Here is a 23043-nt window from a genome sequence, read left to right as displayed (position 1 = left end):
CAAAGGGTGTTGGGGTAGGAATCTGGCGTTTGTTTGACAGAGCAGGTTGAGGGAATGTTCGGAATTGTTTGTATTTTACGAAGGAGTCTGTCCTTATCTTTTATCTGGAATCAGTGTAGACAGCAGGTCAAGGACATGTTAACAGTGGAATGTACATCATGTTGTTATAGCGCCATCGCTAAGGGGTTTCCATGTGTAGCCTACATTTATGGGGCATTTACGGGGACTTTTGACACAACGATACAGCTTTTTTTTTGTTTGTCTTGTTCCCACTGAGTGGTTAGTTTACATTTTACTGCATTTCCATTGTTGTAAAGGGTGCTGAAATATCGTCACCCTATTAAAATAAAGGTCTAAGTCATAGGCATTGGTCATTTTTGGGGAGGGAATACAAAAAAAAAAGACTCAAATCATGTAAACTTGGGTCTTCTGCCCTTTTTTCCCAGTCTGATACTTGAGTTTCATGATTTTATCATGTTTAATCAATCAATCAATCAATCGATCGATCAAAATGGTTGACTTGACCAAAAAAATAACATGGCCTAAGTCACTGTGTTGACATAGACCTTTGTCCTATACAGCATCAAGAGCATGATTATTTCAACTAAGGACTTTATTAAGCATTATCAGGAGATAATTTAGGCCAAAAACTCATTTTCATCCAAAAATGACTGAGGCCGTTACTTTAAAGGGGACCTATTATGCTCATTTTCGGCCCTTTGTGTCAATTTGTGGAGCTACAGATGATAACCCACACAGAAAGCTTTCTAGATCTTCCAGAATCTGCACCTATTTCAGTTGTATTTCTGGGGATTTCCAAACAGTAGATTTAAAACTTTATTGACTATGATATATATGTTTTTCTAATTAATTTTAAAATTGGACGCAGCTCGGATGCGAGGTTATTTACATTTTGAATATTTTGTAATCCTTTAGAACAATGGAAACACAAAAAAAATGCTCAGTGAAAACAAGGCCTTCATTATTTCAGCGTCATTCTTCTGGCAGTTTTGGTAGCTTTCTTGTTCCCTAAAAAATCGTTGTCTTCATTTCCCTTCACAGAACCATTTTTCTTTGAACAATATGCGGCTTCACATGTTTCAATACAAAAAAAAGTCAGGAAAGAAAAATCCAAAACGACACCAACCGGGGTTCCGTGTTGTTCGGTCTTTACCATGGATTGTCGCTTGAACATCGTAAAGGCCAAGGAGAAGCCTTCAGTGTCGGCACCCTGTCCAGCGCAGGCAGGCATGGGTCATCTTTATTATTTTTTTTCTGGAACAGTCTCTCTCTGTTGCCTTGGACGGACATCGCATTGACGAAGTATCCAGTGACCATTTGATGTCCATTGTCCCTTTTCCATTGCAACTTCAAGTATTTTTTTAAACAACAGCAAAAGTTAGCAAATCTACTTTTTTTTTTTTTTTTTTAAATCTACTTCTAACGTATAATACAACCTGGTACCCGATCAGCATCCAGAGCAAAAAAAAAAAAATCAGCCCCTAAGCTAAGATTCAATTTTTTTAAATACATGAAGTCCATTTTCTTTTCATTTGTACTTACAGTAGGCCACTGGATATTGATTTCATTGTTTTTTTTAACTACGAGTAATACTTGCAGCTACAAGGTATGATTTTTCTTAAATATATATTTATATATTTATATATTTATATTCTTTTAAAAAGTGTTTTAGTCCTTTGGTCCCTATTTCCTAAGGAATGATGCATGTAATTTATCCTGGATTCTTCTTCTTCTTCGTCGTCGTCGTCTTCATCCATCCAGAGCTCGGCCCTGTCACACAGCACACATCTGTGTAGGCACAAAAACCAAAATGGCAGCAGGCTGGTGTGTGTGTGTTTATATATATATGAGTGTTTGCTTCAGTACTTGAATTGGCATTTGCACTTATTTATACATGTACAAAGTTTTTTTTTTTTTTGTAGTTCTTTCCATTGTTTTTTGTGTTATGCGTGTGTGTTGGTGATGGTATGCATGCTTTGAGCATAATGAGTCTATAAAGTCGTCATTTTTTTTTTTCTCCAACCCATCATGTCTAAAAAAGAGCAGCAAAAAAGTTGGTCTCTGCAGAAAATCTCCAAACCAAAACGGAATAATAAAAAGAGGCATTTGCAAAAAAAAAAAAAAAAAAACAGGAAAGGGGAGGAAAACAAAAGGAAATCTCTTCTCTGTCGCCCAATCTTTCAGCGGGATTCCAGTGGGATCAAGAGACCACCATTCCTTCGTGATATGTAGCAGAGCAAGGAGTCTTTGTACTTTCGACTGCACTTGTGGAAATAAGGTGTTGTGGCCCTTCATCCTGCGACAGAAGAGACAGCAAAGGGAAAGGAGGAGGTTCAAGTCAGGCTCGTCGTTATCACACAGACTGACAGGCATAGCCAACAGCATGACACACAGATGGGAAGGGGGAACGGGAAAATCATAAAATTAGAAGTGTGTGTCAATCAAATCCAGAATAAGTGAGCTGGAGGTGTTATTTTTTTTTTTAAGTCTGTAGAACAGTAGAACAGGCATCCGCACTGTGATCCAAACAAAGACCCTTTATAGGGAGTTAAAAAACGCATACCTGGTGGGCTCTTTTGGGGGAAAAAAAAATCATAAATAAAGCCACTACCCAGGATGCGTTTATGTTTTTCATGTGACAAATCCTATAATGTTTATGCTAAATTTCACCCACAATCTCTGGCCCCTTGTTAGGTTTGCTTGACCAAACAAACCACATTACAAGACATTCTACTGTTCAAAATTCTTTATTTTGACCAACACCTGATTGGGTATGTTCACCGAATCAGGGTTTCCCCACACTCTATCCTTCCCAAAAATGCACAAAATCATTTCTGTGGTTTGGTGATTTCTAACAAAAAAAAAAAACCCATACCAAATTAATGTGAATTTATGGCCTCACAGTATGTCTCGAATGTGGGAAATGGATACATTGTCCTGCTTGTAATGATGGGTTTTCCATACTCACAACTTACTAAGAACTCTACAGATTCGGAGTCAACCATTAATTTTCACAGCTGAAAGATTTCTACTTCGATGGGTGAATGGTCCCAGGTTATAGCGCTCTACATCCGATTTTCAAACCTCTATCCCAGTTAGTCGGAAGACATTACATTTGTGTTTTATGGTCAGATTGTTGCCATACTCACAACGTACTAAGAACCCTACAAATTCGCAGTCAACCATTATTATTCACAGCTGAAAGATTTCTACTTCGATGGGCGAATGGTCCTGTGTTATAGCGCCCTACATCCGATCTTCAAACCTCTATCCCGGTTAGTCGGAATACATTACATTTGTGTGATATGGTCAGATTGTTTGCCATACTCACAACTTACTAAGAACTCTACAGATACGTAGTCAACCATTATTTTCACAGCTGAAAGATTTCTACTTCGATGGGTGAATGGTCCCATGTTATAGCGCCCTACATCCGATCTTCAAACCTCTATCCCAGTTAGTCGGAAGACATTACATTTGTGTGATATGGTCAGATTGTTGCCATACTCACAATGTACTAAGAACCCTACAAATTCGCAGTCAACCATTTTTTTCACAGCTGAAATATTTTTACTTCGACGGGTCAATGGTCCCATGTTATAGCGTCCTACATCCGATCTTCAAACCTCTATCCCAGTTAGTCGGAAGACATTACATTTGTGTGATATGGTCAGATTGTTGCCATACTCACAATGTACTAAGAACCCTACAAATTCGTAGTCAACCATTATTTTCACAGCTGAAAGATTTCTACTTCGATGGGTGAATGGTCCCATGTTATAGCGCCCTACATCCGATCTTCAAACCTCTATCCCAGTTAGTCGGAAGACATTACATTTGTGTGATATGGTCAGATTGTTGCCATACTCACAATGTACTAAGAACCCTACAAATTCGCAGTCAACCATTTTTTTCACAGCTGAAATATTTTTACTTCGACGGGTGAATGGTCCCATGTTATAGCGCCCTACAGCCAATCTTCAAACCTCTATCCCGGTTAGTCGGAAAACATATTGAATTTGTGTGATATGGTCAGATTGTTGCCATACTCACAACTTACCAAAAACCCTACAGATTTGCAGTCAACCATTATTTTTCACAGCTGAAAGATTTCTACTTCGACGGGTCAATGGTCCTGTGTTATAGCGCCCTACATCCGATCTTCAAACCTCTAACCCGGTTAGTCGGAAGACATTATATTTGTGAAATATGGTCAGATTGTTGCCATACTCACAACTTACCAAGAACCCTACAAATTCGCAGTGAACCATTATTTTTCACAGCTGAAAGATTTCTACTTATCTATGTTTATTTGCGTATACCGAATGATTAAACACCGAAGCAAAGAAATACAGTTCATAAAAGGACTGCGATGGCAGCACACCTCAAACAGGAGCCAGCTTTTCTTGGAATCCCATGATAAAACAGCTTTCCCTTTGCCTTTGTATTGACGCATTATGGCTAAATGTGTCCACGCGGTGGAGATTTGAAAATAAAAAAAAAAAAAGAGTGGTTTACAGCCTATCATCTCTAATATGTTGTGAGCTATGATGTGGGTGAAGAAAGGCTCCGATATCACAGCAAATTGCTCCCGGGGAGCGAACATGAAAGGCTCTGATTCGCCAATGCGAACCCGCAGCCAGACGCTCTTTGTTCTACCTTTCGCCTCCTGTAAATGAGCTTGTTATCGTTTCATAATAGATCTGCTTTTTAGATGTCAGGGCACAGATTCGAACTTATTTCCCTGTGTTAGCCAAATGGAGACGGGCCATTAGCGGGATACAAACAGTCAACCAGTTCTGATTATGGATCGTGATTTACAAGCCATGAGTGATTCTTGCTGGATGTCTGCTACAGCAGAAGAACATTGGCTTGTAATGGAGGTTTATTTTATTCTCTGGGCTAACAGCTTCTACGGACGGCGGTAGATAACTTTTTCATACTTTTGTTGGACAGTGAAAAACTACAAAGTTGAAAGCTCCCTGAATTAGGAATCCAAACTAATCGTTAATCTTGCATGAACCTTTATGGTGTCAGACTGCATTAAGCTAGTATCAAAAAGTTGAATTGTTTTGTGTTTTTACAATTCAAACATTCTTACTTTTGTTTGTTTTGTCGACTCTCAGAAAGTAATCACAATCCGAAACAGTACTACAGCCTGAAATCTTATGTTTTATTGATGTATTGTGTTTATTGTAAATTAACGTTAGCTAGTAGGGTAAAGCTACTGTTTATGAAAATACAAAGGAATTACCTTACACCTGGTTACTGCACATTTTTCATGTTTTTGGCATAAATGTTGCTTCTGTTCACATATATTTCTCGGTTAGCATACATTATGGTGTTATTAATACACTGTGTAAGTCCAACTGTGTTCATAGGATACTGTATTTCTGGACTTGACACTCTTTTTTTTGTGGTTTGGCTAGTCCTGCCACTTGTACCCCGGAGCGATTTATATGTTGTTGTTTTTTACACTAATGGCCACAAGAGGGTGCCCTAGGTTTGTGTATCAGTACTCCTGTCACTCCAGTAAAAATGTACAATCTCAACATCAACTTAAAAGGCAACCGATAAAGAAAGACGGAACACAAATGCCCATTTTCTATGTTCTGCACATTGCAAGTAGTAAAAATATGCAGCCGAAAACGGCAATCGAGCAGCTGAAAAAAAGTTTGGACTGAACTAGAAACTTATGACGGACTGGCGAAAATCGGAGCATACTCTAACAGCAATGAAGAAAACCGAAAAATCTATTCACGGGCTAAAAGCAAACTGGCCACAGCTACAGGAACAAGTTCAGAAATGGGTGCTTGGAAAAAAACAGGTTGCCTGGGAGAGCCTTGTCAACAGTGCAGTTACGTCACAGCTCTCAGGTGTAGTTGCCAGGATGATGAATAAAATGGTGGGGCCATTTGGTGTTGCCGTTTCGTGCAACACAACCGCCTCTCTATCAGAGCATGGATTACATTGTCGCAAAAACTGCCAGCAGACCTCCTAGCTACGCTTACTCGAGTTGACCGAGTTAAGTGACAGCAAGGACGAATTCAATGCAATTCAATGCAGTTTGGTAAACTAGTTATGTTGCTTAGACTTTTTTGAATGACTACATGTTACTTTAACACACTACTGATTCACGTTACATTAACAGACACCTATTTAGCCTGTTGTGGTTAGAGCGCAGGCCTCACAGCTAGTAGACCCGAGTTCGATTCCACCCTCGACCATCTCTGTGTGGAGTTTGCATGTTCTTTCCGTGCATGTGTGGGTTTTCTGCGGGTACTCCGGTTTCCTCCCACATTCCAAAAACATGCTAAGTTAATTAGCCACTCCAAATTGTCCATAGGTATGAATGTGAGTGTGAATGGTTGTTCAGTCCAGGGTGTACCCAGCCTGTCGCCCGAAGACTGCTGGGATAGGCTCCAGCACGCAACGCGGTAGAAAATAAATGAATGGCTTTCTAGCTGGTGAGAAAAAGGTTGATAAATAAGGTGAGAACTACCATTGAATAAAAAAATAACTCTTATACTAGCAAAACATAACGGTCGTGTATATGCAGACCTCTACTTGTCCCTTGCCACTGCCTCATTGCCATCTTTGTTAACAATCAAGTTGGGAATTCAAGTAAAAGTGACCGTAACGGACTCATTGGATTTCCACTATTCCTTATGCACTAACCAATTCGGTTAGTACTCTAACCGATGTATCCAAGGTTTCCGCGTTTGTTTTTTTTTTTTTTTTTAGCACACAGTAACAATGATCTGCCCCGTCCTTGTACTTTCTTACAGAATTATTCATTTCACTTAGCCGCCTTTGTAGTCTCCATAAAAGGCTCCTAGAAAGTTAAGAGGGCACCACCACAAAGGCGCTCCACCGATCCAGACAGCCCCATGGGGTCCAGTGGCGAGACAAAAGGAAAGGGACAGTCACCTGCCTTTTTGGCCTTTGAGAGAACACACTTGATGGAATTGACTTTGTCTTATCGAGTCTCGGCCTGGCGAGATTGGGAACTTGCAAAGAAAGGACCTTTTTCACTGCTAATCTGACGACAAACAACTTTATCCTTTTAAACATGAGATGTGTCCAGTATGAGGGCGATAGTTTTGAGGGTGAGGCGGTGCCGCTAGCTGTTCCCGTTGTCAGAGTGTAATTGGTTTGCAGCCTCATAAATAAATAAATGAGAAGTGATTCCGGTGTTAGGCAAACAAAACAATCTCGTGCAGATGGAATCCGTGGAGAAGTGGAGTGTCAACATTTGCTCTCGGCGTTCCAAACGTCGGGAAATTTTAATTGGCCGCTCAAACACCGGGGTCATTTTGCCGGCCAATAGCTACTTGTGAAGAAAAAGGTCCTTTTTGCAAAAACTTTCATACAAAACAGCGATAAGAGTTTGCATTAACACACCATAAAATAACTCCACAGGAGAAAGTGAAAGCATCACAAGGGCACAGCAAACAGCAGCACAGAAAGGGTGAAAGGTCACTTTTAGGAATAGTGCACCAAACCAAGTACCAGCCAAAGAAAGTCATCAATTTGTACTGCACTCCACAAGCCGCCGATGGACTGAATACAGTGTAGCCGGTTCAAAGATACCATCATGCAACCAACATGACGTCATCCCAAAATAAAATGACACCATGGCTCCAACTTACTGCTGCGGAGATACTTTGGCGTCGGGCGAGAGGGGTGCGGCTATAGCGGGAGCAAGGCCACTTCACACTGTGAAGACCCGAGGGTTGCCAGGTTGGTGGAAAAGAAGGAGACACACAAGTGGTGGGGGATTGTCCTCATGTCACAAAAATCAGTGCAGCGTCGTCAAATGATGCTGTTATTGCTTTGTACCGTAATGATTTGGGTAAACAAAGAATTGACATGTTCAACAAAAATAACAAGTAATTATCAACACGCCACAATGGAATGTCATTTCTTACGTCTCTTTGTGATTGCGGTTGCATTCTGAAAGGCTGAATTGATGTGCCCCCCCACACCCACCCTTTTCAAATGCACAAAGATAACCCTTAAGGCAGAAATGCATATTTCAAAAACCCTCCTGTCTACAGTAATTGGATTTGCCTTGCATTGTTTGTGATGAGGTCGGCCACACACAGTGACGGCTGCTGTTTTTTTTTTTTTTTTTTTTTGCATTAAGTTTATCATTTTCAGCACAGAAACACAATTTCCAAGTAACTCTTTCCTGGAAGAAGACAGCACTGCTTGATCATTGTTTTCTTTAAATTCAAATTTCACCAACCCAAATTAAGTATTAGAGAGGAATGAATTGGACCTTGGAAGTTATCAACATATGAAAGTTTGTTTTTTTTTCCCCGACCAAAGAGAGTTCGCTCCCGTTAGAATAAAAGAAAAACAAGACATTTTCAAACCGGGTTCTATCAGGGTTAAAGTGGGGAATTTTGTACTATGTGTTTGTTAAGTGCAGGGGTCTCAAACACGCGGCCCGCAGGACACAAGTTTGAGGCCCCGTGCAAGTTTGATATGGATGCTGTATGGTATCATGTACCCAGAAAAAATTATTACGTTTGATTAATGTTCATGTTAAAGGTTAAATAACTGTTAATAGTTATCCTCCCTATCCGTGTGGAAGTGGTAAGTTTTTGGCTATTTAAGTTCAAAGGAAATAACCTTTGAAGGCTACCGTTTAGGTCGCTAGCTCTCTAGTTTGCGAGTTAGCATGTGTCTCAAGACCCTGCAGTTGCGCAATATGTTGTAAATAAAAAAATTTTTTTTCAATTTTTCAATTTTTAAAAAATGCCTTTTTTTGTTTTTTTTTTTTTTTTTTTAAAAACCTGTCTCACCCAGACCCTAGCTCCAGTGGCCCCCAAGTAAAATGAGTTTGAGACCCCTGGTTAAGTGGAAGGCAAGGTGTCCTATTGGTGGCAAGACACAAAATTATGGACTATATGTTTATTAGATTAAAGCAAAAAAAGGTTGGACGAGTCAGTATTTAGGATGCAAATCTCTGCTGGTCAAATGTCTTAATTATTCTAATGTAAAACCATCCCGGTTCTACAGCACCATGGTCAGTGGTCCTCGAGGCAGACTTTCAACCCTTTCAACCGTTTTATTCGATCCCCAGCGCCGCCTCCAGTGGTCAGGTAATTATGCACAGCTGGGTATTGATGATGTCATCAATTTTGCAATGGAGCATCTCGCAGTAAATAATGGGAAACTCCAAATCCCTCACATACGACAATTCTCTCGTTTAGGGGGGGCAACCCGATAAGCTCCCGTGAAGCTGGTAATGTGTAATATCGTAACAGGAAAATTGACCCGATGTCAAAACACGTTCAGTCCCACACACAGGGACAAAGTGGGAATATATTTTTCTATTCAGCTTCAGCCTTTTGTACTACAACAACAAAGCAAAGTCATCACCTTGCGCTACATGAGTCCTCATACCTTCGTCCAGACTGCAGACCAGTCAGTAAGGTCGGTTGGCGTCCTTTGGCCGCTTTAGCTGCACCTTCAGCCTCTTCATGCCTATTTGAAAGCCGTTCATGGCCTGGATGGCAGCTTGGGCGCTGGATGGGTTATCAAAACTCACAAAGCCTGAGACCAGAACACAGATGGGGGGCGGGGACAAAGGAGAAAAGGAAAGAGTGACGGGAGGAAGAGCAGGGAAGACAAGTGTTTGAATGGAGGACCCTTTTAACTTGCAACAATGAGACAAAAGCTCATTGTTTTCTCTTTTCCACATATTAATTGAAAATCTCAGCATTAGGAAAAGATTACATACAATTGAACAAAGGCTAATAAGGCGGCTAATACAATCAAAGGCTATAAGAAACTCAAAGCTGAACGGGAACAGAGAACCAGACAACAGAAAAAAAATTATACCGCCGATTTGCGCTTCAAATTCCATGACTGCACTGTATTAGTTTTTTAAAAAGTATATAAATTCAGTTTGCTTCAGTAAAGAACCTACTATAACTTTAGGGTGGGGGTCGGCAACCCGCAACCCTCTTTTGTGTCGCCCTAGTGGCTCCCTGGAACTTTTTGTAAAATGTTTGAAAATGGAAAAAGAAAGTTCCATTTTGTTGTTTCTTTGAATCCTCAAAATAAAAATTACATAAAAAATCGGATTAATTTAATCAAAGTAATGAAAAATAATGTATTAATATTGTAATGAAGTTGAACTTGAGGGGGCATCGTACAACATAATAGTCACATGGTGCGTCATTCCTACAGGATGCGCTGCAGGGAAAATAAACATTTAATCATGAAGGCTCATTATGTATTTGTAGCCAACTTAGTCGTTTATTTTTTGTTTTTTTTTGGTCCAATATGGCTCTTTCAACATTTTGGGTTGCCGACCCCTGCTTTAGGGTATTTTGCCGGCTCGCTACAAAATTTGGCACACACATTTAGCGGACTGATTACCACAATATGAGCAAGATTGGTCTGTATTTGATGGACTTAACAACTAATTGGCCATAAGTAATTGACCGAAATAATAATAAAACTTTCATAACAATGTCCACTACATGAATGCCCACGTACTAGCTTAATAAATATTATGCCTGTTTTGTTTTTATTGGCATTTTGGAGCCTGAAAACACTAACATTTATAAACTGGTATTAAAAGTATGGGTTTTTGGAAAACTGTGTCGACGGAGGGCTTGCCATGTGTCAATGCCAAGCGTCCTGATTTCCCGAAAATGTAGGTGCAACCTTTATTTTGGGGTTTTACATTGAAATAAATCCCACGGGACGTTTGGCCACGCACAAGCATTTAATATATAATTGATTCATTGTGAGTGTGGATGTAATTCACAATTTACTAGAGCACACATATATAATGTCCGCCACCCGGGCCCTTGGGGAAATCAGGGGGGCATCTGTGTAGTGTACCACAGCAACCAGAAAGAGGTGCATCACTTCCACTACTACATGCATATTACGCATTAGTCTTACTTTTTGGGGTGTACCAAGATCTCGCGAGATTAAAAGGTGACACACCGACCTGCTATACGTATTACAGTTTTCTCGGCATCCGGTTGGGACAAGATTCGATCCGTGGGTGCTCGGGGGTTGCAAGGGTTGCCGGATGTAGACGCCTGCAGCACTGAGTTATCAACCCGGGTGTCGAGGCGCAATGAGAGCACAGGTTTCCACACCGGGACTCCACGCCTGCTCTTCTTATCAGACACCGCCGTGATTGACGGCCCGAATTTTCCGCCTGCCAGCTGATTTCATCACACGGCTATGGGTCCAATTTAATTTGGGGGTAGAGGGCAGGCTTTTGTCAGTACGGATGAGATAAGGCTGCTGCTTTTACAAACCCTTTAAACAAACGGAGCAGGCAAGGACCTGTCAGTTGGCAGTGATCCCCCCCCCCCCCAACACCACCCTGTACTTCCACCTCCCAACACACTCCTGATCCTACCAACTGGATTTAATGAATCGCCATACCTCACATTTACATCCTCGTGCCAAGAAGCGGTGATAGGAAGTCTGAGTTTTGGGAAGAGGTGGAGAGGACGGCAAGTTTACCACAAACTTTATGAATATTATTTAATTGGTTGTTTTCCAAGTTTCCAAGCCAATCACAGGGCACATATAGACAAACAACCATTCACACTCACATTCATACCGATGGACAATTTGGAGTCGCCAATTAACCTAGCATGTTTTTGGAATGTGGGAGGAAACGGGGAGAACACGGGGGAGATGCCCGAGGGTGGAATCAAACTCAGGTCTCTTAGCTGCGCTAACCACTTTTCCAAAAGAGTCCTGATGGAAGAGTTGAAAAAATGTTGATGCTGGAATGGTTTGAACCGTGTGAAAACCGTGGGATGAGATAGTGAATAAAAACTGGCGTAATTTGAAGTGTATATAATATACCCAAAGGTGGAGGTTCAAACAAGCAACTGGACACCCTGAACTGGTGGCCAGCCAATCACAGGGCACATATAGACAAACAACCATTCACACTCACATTCATATCTATGGACAATTTGGAGTCGCTAATTAACCTAGCATGTTTTTGGAATGTGGGAGGAAACCCACGCATGCATGGAAAGAACATGCAAATTCCACACAGAGATGGCCAAGGGCGGAATCGAACTCGGGTCTCCTAGCTGTTTGTACCGCTTTTCCTCACGAGTGTTGCAGGGGGTGCTGGAGCCTATCCCAGCTGTCTTCGGGCGAGAGGCGGGGTACACCCTGGACTGGTCGCCAGCCAATCACAGGGCACGTATAGACAAACAACCATTCACACTCACATTCATACCTATGGACAATTTGGAGTCGCCGATTAACCTAGCATGTTTTTGGAATGTGGGAGGAAACCCACGCATGCATGGGAAATCGAACTCGGGTCTCCTAGCTGTGAGGACTGCGCACTAACCACTCGACCACCATGCAGCCCTATGGGGAGATGTGAGATGTGTAAATTAATCAATTAATTGCACAAAAAATGAAAATTAATTACATAATTTTGCCGGCTTCAATATATCGCCATGTTTATGCGCGTCTGTTTTCCTCGTCGCCTGAGTTCAAACTCATTGTTTTCAGCACCATGGCGAATTTTGTTACATAGAACAATGGCATGAACGGTGTGAGCCCTTTTTTTTGTAATGCAGTGTTTTAGTGTCTTAGTGGGCGGAGGTTAGCAGGACTGGTAGCAGAGTGTAACATAGACATTAAATTCATTAATTACAATATATAGTTTTAAATATTACATTGTAATTTTTGTCTCGTAGTTTCAATCTCGTGTATGGCCTCGAATGCCTCGTGACACCCCAACATCTTGAGCAGTACCTCAATTCACTTGTAAGGTAGTGTTTTATTTAAAACCTTCATTTACACGTTGTACTATCTCCATTGTCACACATATGTAGTATTTTTCTTAATAGCCCATCATGTTAACACAACGGCCTTTAAGCTTCAGCACACTAACATTAATTATTCTTGAATACCTTTTTTTCCTTTTATACCAGGAATGTATGCCATCTTCTGTCTACTTTGGTAATGTCTTACAAAAAGAGCCTCCAGGCTTCTGCTATTAAAAGAAAAGAAACCTTCAGAAAGAATAATGCGCTCACTTTGTTTTGATTTTTTTTTTTTTTAGTTTAAATACACGCTTCGGAGCGGGGGGGAAGGAGGGTCGCCGCCCCCGTTTTACTTCGTCTGCCATGGGGTGACGGACAGAAAGAGAGAGGATGAATGTAGGGGGGGGGGGTAGGGTGGAAGAGCGCCTCCCTCTCTCATAGACAGGCGTGTAGAAGAGGAGTTGAAAGAAAGCCAATGCCGGCAGTCTTTCTGGCTTCTCTCCTGGGTGCTGCTGTCCAACTGAATCAACAGCAAGGTCCACACCAGTCTATTATTATCTCTTTAAGCTCATGGATTCCACCTGCACCGCCTCCACCCTGATGAACTGGTCTGCTGTGTGGGAGATCAGGGAAGGAGGAGGGATGGTGGAATGCTGCTGGCTTTAATTAGCGTGGTCTATCTCGGGTAGAGCAGTGGATATGGATGTTGATTGGAATAGAAGAGATGTCAATAATGCAGTAATTTTATCTTAAATTACAATTTTGCCGACTTACAAGATGCAACCTAGGTGGGACTGAAAGAGTCTAGCGCAGGGGTCTCAAACTCAATTTACTTGGGGGGCCACTGGAGCTAGGGTCTGGGCCAGGTTTGGCCGCATCAGGTTTTCCAAAAAAACCCAAAACGCATTTATTAAAAACAAAAAAAAATAAAAAAACTTTGCTTTGGTTCCGATTTTCTACAATAAAAGCTCTGTTCTCAAATATCTTACTTTTTATTTCTCTACAAAATAAGATGAAAAATAAATAAACAAATCAAGAATAAAGAAAATCAATCAATCAGTAATAAATAAATGATGTGACACATTATTATTATTATTGTTGTTTAAGTGCTGATCTCTCCCTCCCCTACTGCTGTTTGATGAAAGGCTCTGTCTCTTTCCTCACCCCCCCCCTCCTTTTTTCCTGAGTGGCATGAAACACCACCTTTAAAATGTTAATTGCAGCTTGATTAGGATAGACACTGGCAATTAAAAAGAAAAAGCAAACCCAAACACTAATTGCAGGAGAGGAAACAAGGGGCGTGATAAGATTTCAAAACACACGCCATTGTGACGGCTTGAGTTAGAAAGAGTACACACACACACACACCATCCCACCACACACACACACACTCGCCCCCTCCCTGCTGTCACCGTCTCCACTTTAACTCACCAAAACATTTGCTCTGATTGGTGGCTCTGTCCACAAAGACCTTCGCAGAGATGACGTTGCCGAAAGGGAGGAACATTTGCATTAGCTCGGCGTCACCGAATTCCTGGGGCAGGTGATAAATAAACAGGTTGCAACCCTCTGGCCCTGGTGAAGAGAGAAGATGCAAAGAGGTTACGGTTCCACATAAACAAGAAGCTCTCTCTGACTGATAAACATCATAAAAACAGCAATGAGGGTTGGGCCAGAAAAGTGATGGTCATTAATCCGACAACGTAATTAAAACATACGTTGATAGTGATTCAGTGCTATTTTTTTCATGATTTACTGTTATCGGCGACTCCGGCTGTAGGAAACCTCCTGATTTGTTACTAACTCCAATAATAATCCAATAATGATTCAACTGTCCGAGCATCCAGCAGCTTAATCTACGTTTGTGTGAAACTGAACATACTATACACAACCTTAAGAGTCTTGCTATAAGTCAAGTTGACAGCCCGGGTTTTTAGCTCAACGGCTAGCGCTCTCAACTATCATTCTGCTATCATTTGACCCCAGGGTAGAACGCAGAGCTGGCTGAACCAGGAAGGTTGCACATGATCATCATCAACGATGCCTCTGCTGGTCGTTTTTAGCTCAACGGCTAGCGCTCTTGACTATCATTCTGCAGATCTCGGTTTGACCTTAGGGCAGAACGCAGAGCTGGCTGAACCAGGATGGTTGCACATGATCATGTAGCGCTTCCTTAGTCAGCAAACACATTGAAACTGCATCAACGATGCCTCTGCTGGTCGTTTTTAGCTCAACGGCTAGCGCTCTTGACTATCATTCTGCAGATCTCGGTTTGACCTTAGGGCAGAACGCAGAGCTGGCTGAACCAGGATGGTTGCACATGATCATGTAGCGCTTCCTTAGTCAGCAAACACATTGAAACTGCATCAACGATGCCTCTGCTGGTCGTTTTTAGCTCAACGGCTAGTGCTCTTGACTATCATTCTGCAGACCTTGGTTTGACCTCAGGGCAGAACGCAGAGCTGGCTGAACCAGGATGGTTGCACATGATCATGTAGCGCTTCCTTAGTCAGCAAACACATTGAAACTGCATCAACGATGCCTCTGCTGGTCGCTGCCAAGTATCGCACTCCAGTTTGCGTTACTTCCTTCAAGGCTCAGTTAGTCACCAATAACATTACGATGTCCACGTGATATGAATGGATTCTGTATTCATACAATTCCAGGTTCCGGTTCCGGCATGCAATTCCCCTGCTTTGGTAACGCTTCATTTCATTCATCGTTCCGATATGGAATATTCATGTAGCTCCAACTCCAAAATGTCTCCAACATACAATCATACAGATGAATAATTGAGACGTGAGAAACATTGTCAAAAAGAGTAATTTGGCGTCGGCGTACATCCAGCGTACATGTGATGCCAGGGTCCGCTTGAGTGAGCGCTCTTACTCTAGGAATGGCGCTAAATGATTATGCGTGCCGATAATTAATCTGATGAATATTTATAACCACTTAAACACATTGTAATGGACTGATTAAGCAGTCCGAGTTTGAATTACTGCGCTTGTTGAATAATGACAGAGTAACTTTTCGTTTCGACGTTAATGTTCTTTAAATGCGGAGCCGTTTTTTTTTTTTTCCGCTTCTCTTTCTCTTGTGTTGCTAATTCAAAACAGCGCAGCAATATGAGAATAGAACACGGCAATTATCACCTTTTTATCTTGGGTGGTTCGCTCGCTCTTACCTTCCCTTTGTTGCTGGGGGATGATGGTCGGTTGCTGTGGGAACGCTTGGCTGATTGGCGCATAGGCGGCTGGGTAGGCTGCTGTTACAAAAGGGGAGGGGGGGACAGATAAAGCAAGAACAAGCGGGGGAATTTCTCACATGTGCATGTTTTTTATTTATTGTTTTACACTGGATGCAACAAAATAAGTGTGAGGAAAGACGTGGTATGTTAATGAGACGGCGGTGAGGAAGTCGTTTCTGGTGTTATGGCTATGACAAGTCAAATCGTCGGCTTTTTGTGTATTTTTAGAATGACAACACTTTTTTTTTGTGTGTGTGATGGTGTAGAATCAAGTCAAAAATCCTTTGCAAATCCTAATGTAAAGCAGCCTAATCCCGGTTGTAATTACAGCTATCTTTACTTGTCATAGTGTGACAAACACAGAGAGAGAGAAGCGCAGATGGAGTGAGCGAGTAACGACAGGAGGATGGCCGACAGACGGATCACCTGCGTAGTGTTGGACGCCGGCATAAGCCTGCTGGAGAGGGTCGGCCACCGTCGGACTCTGTGCTGCAAGAGAGGCAGGGGCAGGTGGGGAAACAAAGAGGGTATGGAGAATGGTCAAGAGAGGATCTGTTTTCCACTCGGGCAGTACAGATGGTTCCGTGTGGTTCAGACTGTGAAAGAGTACCAAGATATAAACTGATGAGTACCCTACCACGGTGCCATATGGGACAACTACATAAAGGGTGGAGCTAGACACGTTGCAGTCTGTCGAGGGTGTTTACATGACCGACTTTTATTTGGTTTTTTTTCCCGATGATCATTTTCAACTCAGCGGTTTTTGACAGAACGAGCCGGGCTATTTATTGCAATGCGGTATCGCACGTCGACTCTCATGTCACTGTCGCAACTATTGCCAACCCGCCTACAAACCTCATGCCGACATGCAAAGCGGTTACCGTTCCAAACTTTACCCGTGGCGAGCCGAAAGTCAATGGCAGCGCTTTGTGGCAATCTGGCGAAATTGACTGCTGGGACCCATCAGAGGGAGGGGTGCAAGATCGTACCGAGAGTTGGCGGATATTCGGGTTGTCATCTCCCTCAGTTCTTCAAAATTGCCTGTTCGACCCAGATGTTTGCATCAAATATTAATAAGGGTGCCAAACAAACCACTTTGTAGTTGATTACAATGGCCGCTCTCTTTGCATAATGCACACGCAGGGGAGTGGGAGTCCTGTCACTTCTCCAGGAATCATTCCCAGACAGCATCAAGGAGCCGAGGACAGGCTGACACACGTCAAATTAACCAGAATGGATTGAAGGATGAAATGATGGATTCATCATCATAGTGGGGTCGGCCGCTCAGAAATCTGCCAAAGTCTCAGCTGACTGGCCCCTGAAGCTTAAAACGCTTCAAATCAAAAAGACATGTCACCGGAGGGTAAAGTGGGGGGAGGGGAAAGACCTCCTGTCAACTTTTAAAACGAAGCATGTGACACAACTCAACTTGTCACAGGAGACGTGTCGTTAATCAAGTGATGTTGTCATGGTTACAACGACAACAAATCGTTGCTGCAAACTCACCTGGGTATGGGTGAATGCCGTTGGTGTAGATGGGCTCTGATGTGGGCTGCCCGTTGCTTTGGGGGGCCAGGGCGCTGAATCCGTTGACTCCGATGGGGGTGGCTATGCTGGGGACGGCTGTCGCAGCGATGCCCGGGGGTGTGCTGGTGCCTGTAAATGTGAAAAGGAGAAATTTACAAAAATTAAAATCCAAAAATGGATTACTGTTTGTGTGTGTTTCAGCCATATTGTGGTTCATTTTTTTTATATTAAAAATAAACATAAAAATAGCAAAATTAATGAAAATACAATAACAAAAAATATGAAAACCAAACTTGTTTGCCAAAACAACAGGCTTTTATTGCAGGTTTAAATGATCTCACAGCAGGCATATTGTAATAATAACTGAAGAAGCACCAACATAATCTACATTTTTTTGGTAATGGTAATGGTAATGGTAATGGTAATGGTAATGGTAATGGTAATGGTAATGGTAATGGTTGCATCACATAATCAGTTCACAGTTCCACATGTCCAAAAGAAGTAGGAAGAAGCAAAGCTTATTAAATCCTACCCCTCCATCTGGTACTTTTACAATTTAATTTAATTTAATTTAATTTAATTTAATTTAATTTAATTTAATTTAATTTAATTTAATTTAATTTAATTTAATTTAATTTAATTTAATTTAATTTAATTTAATTTTTTGTCACGTACCAAAGTACGAGGTGATATGACCATCCAATGACATAATGGGTACCATAGTAAGTGTCAATATAGTGATATATATAGCACATCATGACTGGTTCAAGACTCTTCATCCTTGTATTTAGCAAACATCAACTGCTTGTATTGTTTCTTGAATTGGCTCATCGTTGTGCATTGTTTAAGGGTCTTACTCAATCCATTCCATAGTTCAATTCCACATACTGAAATGCTATGGCTTTTTCACGTAGTCCTAGCATATGTGTTTCAAATGTACTTCTTCCCTGAGATCATATTTCTCCTCCCTTGTAGAGAAGTATTGGATGACATTTTTAAGTAATTGGTTATTTTTTTTGCCTTATGCATTATTTTAGCTGTTTGAAGATTAATTATATCAGAAAGTTGAAGTATTTGTGTTTTTAGAAATAAGGAGTTAGTATGTTCTCTGTAGGCGGCATTATGAATTAGCCTTACTGGCCTTTTTTGCAGTACATTTAGCAAGTGAAGATTGCTTTTATAGTTATTACCCCATATTTCCACACATTAAGTAAGATATGGTAGAACCAGTATTTTGGATCGGTATTTTTGTAGAACCTGTTGGAACTTTATGCACAAGTGCCAAAAATGGTCCCATTTTCCAATGTTAGAGAATCCTTAATTTTTTTTTTTAATTCAGACGGTAATCCGGATCGCCTCTATAATGTAATGAGTTCTTCCATATCCCATTTCCAGGAATTCCCGAACATTTCATTTAAATCCAAATGGGTAATTCGAATGTATATTTTTGAAGTCTCTAATGATGTTGAAGATCGTAAACAAGTTTTCTATGCCATTACTACAAAAATATTAAATTTATAAAGAATGAATCTTACTGCCGTCGGTCCAGAACCATTTCATCGTGATTAATGAAGGATTACGCCACATCGAAACCGCGTTCAGTGGTACGCTTTTCTTTCGGCTTCATATTCGTTATTATTGGTGAATGAATCCCATCAAAATATCCTTCCACTAACAGTCCAAATCCCAATCAGATCATATATAAAACCTGGATTAGCATCATTTAAGGAAATGGAAGAATGCTGGTGCATATTTGAAAATGGTAATCATCCACTGACCCAAATGTAAGATTTAAATATGAGAATATCGCAGAACATGCTTTGGATTTAGGATGCTGTATCTTCACTACTCATGCTTCATGGTGTCACCTTGTCAGCGGCCTTTTGTGCTGATGGATTTTTGTTATTTTTCTAATCCCAGACGAAGGACATTTAAGGCATTTGGGATTACGTTTCATAGGCGCTACCTGATATATGTAGGCCTTATGGATTACAAATGCTCCGTACGGCGTGGAGCCACTTTATTTAATACATTAGCGATGACCCTGCCTTTCAAGGCGGCCTGCCTACTTAGTGTCGAGCCGTCAAAGCCGTTCGTGACAACGGCCGAAAAGGTAAATCAGACCCAGGTCCGGGATTATCGAGCGCAAATCTTTCTGCTCTTATATTTGCTAAGCCAAGGACTCTGCATCCAAAGTCATCAGGATTGGCGGCGTTCCCCGGATGACACTGTCACAGAGGCGTGGAGCGAGCGACTGACAGCAAGGCGGTGAGAGATAATGAGAGAGGGAGAGGTATAATGCGTCTGCCGATGAATGCGAGGGAATGCTGTACATGTCCTCACGTCAGGCCTCCTTCAACGCAAAGGCTCGGTTGGCTTCCTTGAGCCTTAAAAAATGTAACAAGGGCACATGGAGAAAGGCCGCGGATGAATTTGTTACAGCCGCTTGCAGTAAAAATGGCTGCCTCTATGTGTGCTGGAAATGCTTACAAATACTTCTCCTTCTTTTTTTTTATATATTCTGTTTTCAAGGTTTATAAAGTGCTTACATAGATTCTAGATGAAATATGTGTGTGGGGGGGGGGGGGGGGGGGGGGTAGAACTCCGGTATATACTGTTTTAAACCCCCAAAAGTGGGTTGCATGTTCTTCTTCAGGAGGGTGTCGTCTATAGGTGGCGCTGTGTAGTTGACTGCCATTAAAATGTTGAATGTGGCGAGTATTACTGAGTATTACAGTAGTACTGCTGAGTATTACAGTTGGATTGTTACGTTTAAATGTTCTAATCTATTTAATTGTTTATATTTGTTGTTAAATCAAAAATGCTAATAGTTAGCTAATTTGTATGTGGGATTTTCAATGTAAATTTCCATTGAGTTTAGCGCATTTCATTTAATTCACAGATAATGTATTTTATTATTATATAATTCACAATTTATACGCTTTATATATATATGTTTTACAGGGCTTTAAAGTAAAATGTTCTGAAACGGAACTCGGACAGAGTCTTTATTGAGAATCTGTTATCTGTCTGTTAAGCTAGCAAGCATTAGCGGGAAGAGAAGCAAACACCTTTGTCGACATTTTTTTGTTCAATATTGTTGAGTTACTGGATTCCTGAAATTGTGATGAAACTTTCAATATAAGTACTTTATTATTTTATTTAAATAGAGTGGATATGTAGGCTTTGTTCAAACAGCAGCCTTATGTCTGACATCCACTACTGTTCCGAAAAAAAAAAACATTTTTTCCAGCTCATCATTGTCTTTGCCCTACAGAAAAAAAGACAAAGTGTTATGAGCCACCTTGAGACTCTAAAACAGGGGTCTCAAACATGCGGCCCACGGGCCAAATGTGGCACACAGGACACTAGTTTGAGGCCCCCGCCTTGATATGAAAGTTTAATGTTAGTGCGGCCCGCGCAAGTTTGATATGGATGCTGTATGGTAATCATGTACCCAGAAAAAATTATTACGTTTGATTAATGTTCATGTTAAAGGTTAAATAACTGTTAATAGTTATCCTCCCTATCCGTGTGGAAGTGGTAAGTTTTTGGCTATTTAAGTTTAAAGGAAATAACTTGAAGGCTGCCGTTTAGGTCGCTAGCTCTCTAGTTTGCGAGTTAGCATGTGTCTCAAGACCCTGCAGTTGTAATATGTTGTAAATAAAAAGAGTATAAATGTGACTATAGTCGTGTTTTGTCATGTCTACAGGGCTCTAATAATGCTTTGTTCATTTTAATCTGAAAAAATAATTTGGTTTCTTAAGTTTTTATTATTTGCCGTTTTATTGTTATTATTATATTTATTTATTTATTACTGATTGATTGATTTTCTTTATTCTTGATTTGTTTATTTATTTTTCATCTTATTTTGTGTAGAAAAATAAAAAGTAAGATATTTGAGAACAGTGGAATGTTTTATTAGAGCTTTTCTTGTAGAAAATTGGAACCAAAGCGAAGTTTATTCATTCATAAATGCGTTTTTTTGGGTTTGTTTTTTTTGGAAAACCTGATGCGGCCCAGTCTCGCCCAGACCCTAGCTGCAGTGGCCCCCAAGTAAATTGAGTTTGAGACCCCTGCTCTAAAACCTTATCATCACGTTAACGAAATCTAAAGGTAGTAATGGACCCACATCTAAACCCTAACAGCCACATTAAATCAATAACATCATCAGTTTTTTACCACCTTAAAAAACATAGTAAAACTCAAGGGAATCGTGTCTCAGCCATATTTAGAGAGACTAATCCATGTCTTTGTCCCCAGCAGGTTAAACTACCGTAACAACCCCCACACCGGGGTCTTGAAATGAGCTTTAAACCAGCCTCAGCATATCCAGAATGCTGCTGCTCGAGTCCGGACTAGAACCAGAAACTATGACCATAGAAGTCCTGTGCTTAGATATCTGCACTGGTTTCCTATTTCAAGGTCTTGGGTCAAAGTACATATCTCACCAGCCACATGAACCGTGTCAGGTGTGAGAAGTTTATGGTAATGATAATGGTTTTATTTCAGATTACAATTGAATGCATCACATAATCAGTTCCCAGTTCCACATGTCCAAAAGGAGTAGGAAGAAGCAAAGCTTATTAAATCCTACCCCTCCAGCTGGTACTTTTACAATCAGTAACTGTTACATTTGTTCACTTCCTGCTTTCCATAATACAGTTTAATTTTTTTTGTTGTTTTTTTTATTTTTAAATTTTGTAATTTTTTGTCCCGTACCAAAGTACGAGGTGATATGACCATACAATGCCATAATGGGTACCATAGTAAGTGTCAATATAGTGATATATATAGCACATCATGACTGGTTCAAGAATTGTAACCTTCAAGTACTTGAAGGTTACAATTGCATTCTTTTGTGTAAATACATTGAATTTAACCTCAGAAGACATGCAAGAACCCTGAGAAGGTGTTCCAGTACACCGGTGACGAGGTACCCGTACCTGAGGATGGTGTCATGGGCGTGGCCACCAGGCCGTTGACATTGAAAGCTGCCATTTGCTGCATTTGCGCGGCAGCGATGGCCGCCATGGGGTTCAGGTAGGACCCTTGTGTTGCTGCCATCAGGGCTGCTTGCTGTTGCATCATCTGCTGTAGGATTAAAGATCAGCGGGGACGGGGCGGGAGGGGGGGGATGGGGATGGGGAGGGGAGGAAGGACAGAGACAGAGATGGAGAGGAGGGTGAAATAGCCGCGGGAGCAGAACGTGTTTACGCTCACATCTCTGTTTACTTGGCCCGCGCCTTGTTCTTTCTTGGACCGAGACGAGCTTGTTGTTGATGCCCCCGCAGCATCATTTTGCAGTTACCCTGACGCTGGCCTCGTGTACCGCTATTGTACCGCCACGCCATCAATGCATGCATCTATATACACACTGTACATGCAATGCCGGGAGTGAGTGGAGAAAGATAGCGAGTGGGCGATTCTCACCTGTCAGGTTGAGTTGTTAACTAC

At 41.3% G+C, this 23043-nt stretch overlaps 1 protein-coding gene across 10 annotated transcripts in view; it reads right to left on the bottom strand.

Moving 5' to 3' along the window:
* Nucleotides 1-1388: 1388 nt before the first annotated feature.
* Nucleotides 1389-23043, bottom strand: part of celf6 (CUGBP Elav-like family member 6) — a 196122-nt gene continuing 174467 nt past the window's right edge. For 3 of the 10 annotated variants that reach the window (XM_078795696.1, XM_058089007.2, XM_058089011.2), the window contains 7 exons: nucleotides 22533-22677; nucleotides 17566-17715; nucleotides 16486-16548; nucleotides 15997-16077; nucleotides 14244-14387; nucleotides 9439-9588; nucleotides 1389-2317 (listed from right to left, as the gene is read on the bottom strand). In XM_078795696.1, coding sequence (XP_078651822.1) covers nucleotides 9461-9588; nucleotides 14244-14387; nucleotides 15997-16077; nucleotides 16486-16548; nucleotides 17566-17715; nucleotides 22533-22677 — 711 coding nt within the window. In that variant the 3' untranslated portion in view covers nucleotides 1389-2317; nucleotides 9439-9460. Of the gene's footprint in view, nucleotides 2318-9438; nucleotides 9589-14243; nucleotides 14388-15996; nucleotides 16078-16485; nucleotides 16549-17565; nucleotides 17716-22532; nucleotides 22681-23043 lie in introns of those variants that run through there. The other 7 variants (XM_058089014.2, XM_058089006.2, XM_058089010.2 and 4 more) reach the window with 5 other exon arrangements.

Source organism: Doryrhamphus excisus, linkage group LG13 (assembly GCF_037039965.1).
Source record: "Doryrhamphus excisus strain RoL-2023G ecotype Guam linkage group LG13, RoL_Dexc_Guam_v1.1, whole genome shotgun sequence".
In the NCBI taxonomy this organism is placed as follows: domain Eukaryota; kingdom Metazoa; phylum Chordata; class Actinopteri; order Syngnathiformes; family Syngnathidae; genus Doryrhamphus; species Doryrhamphus excisus.
This window is presented reverse-complemented; position numbering and strand designations above follow the sequence as displayed.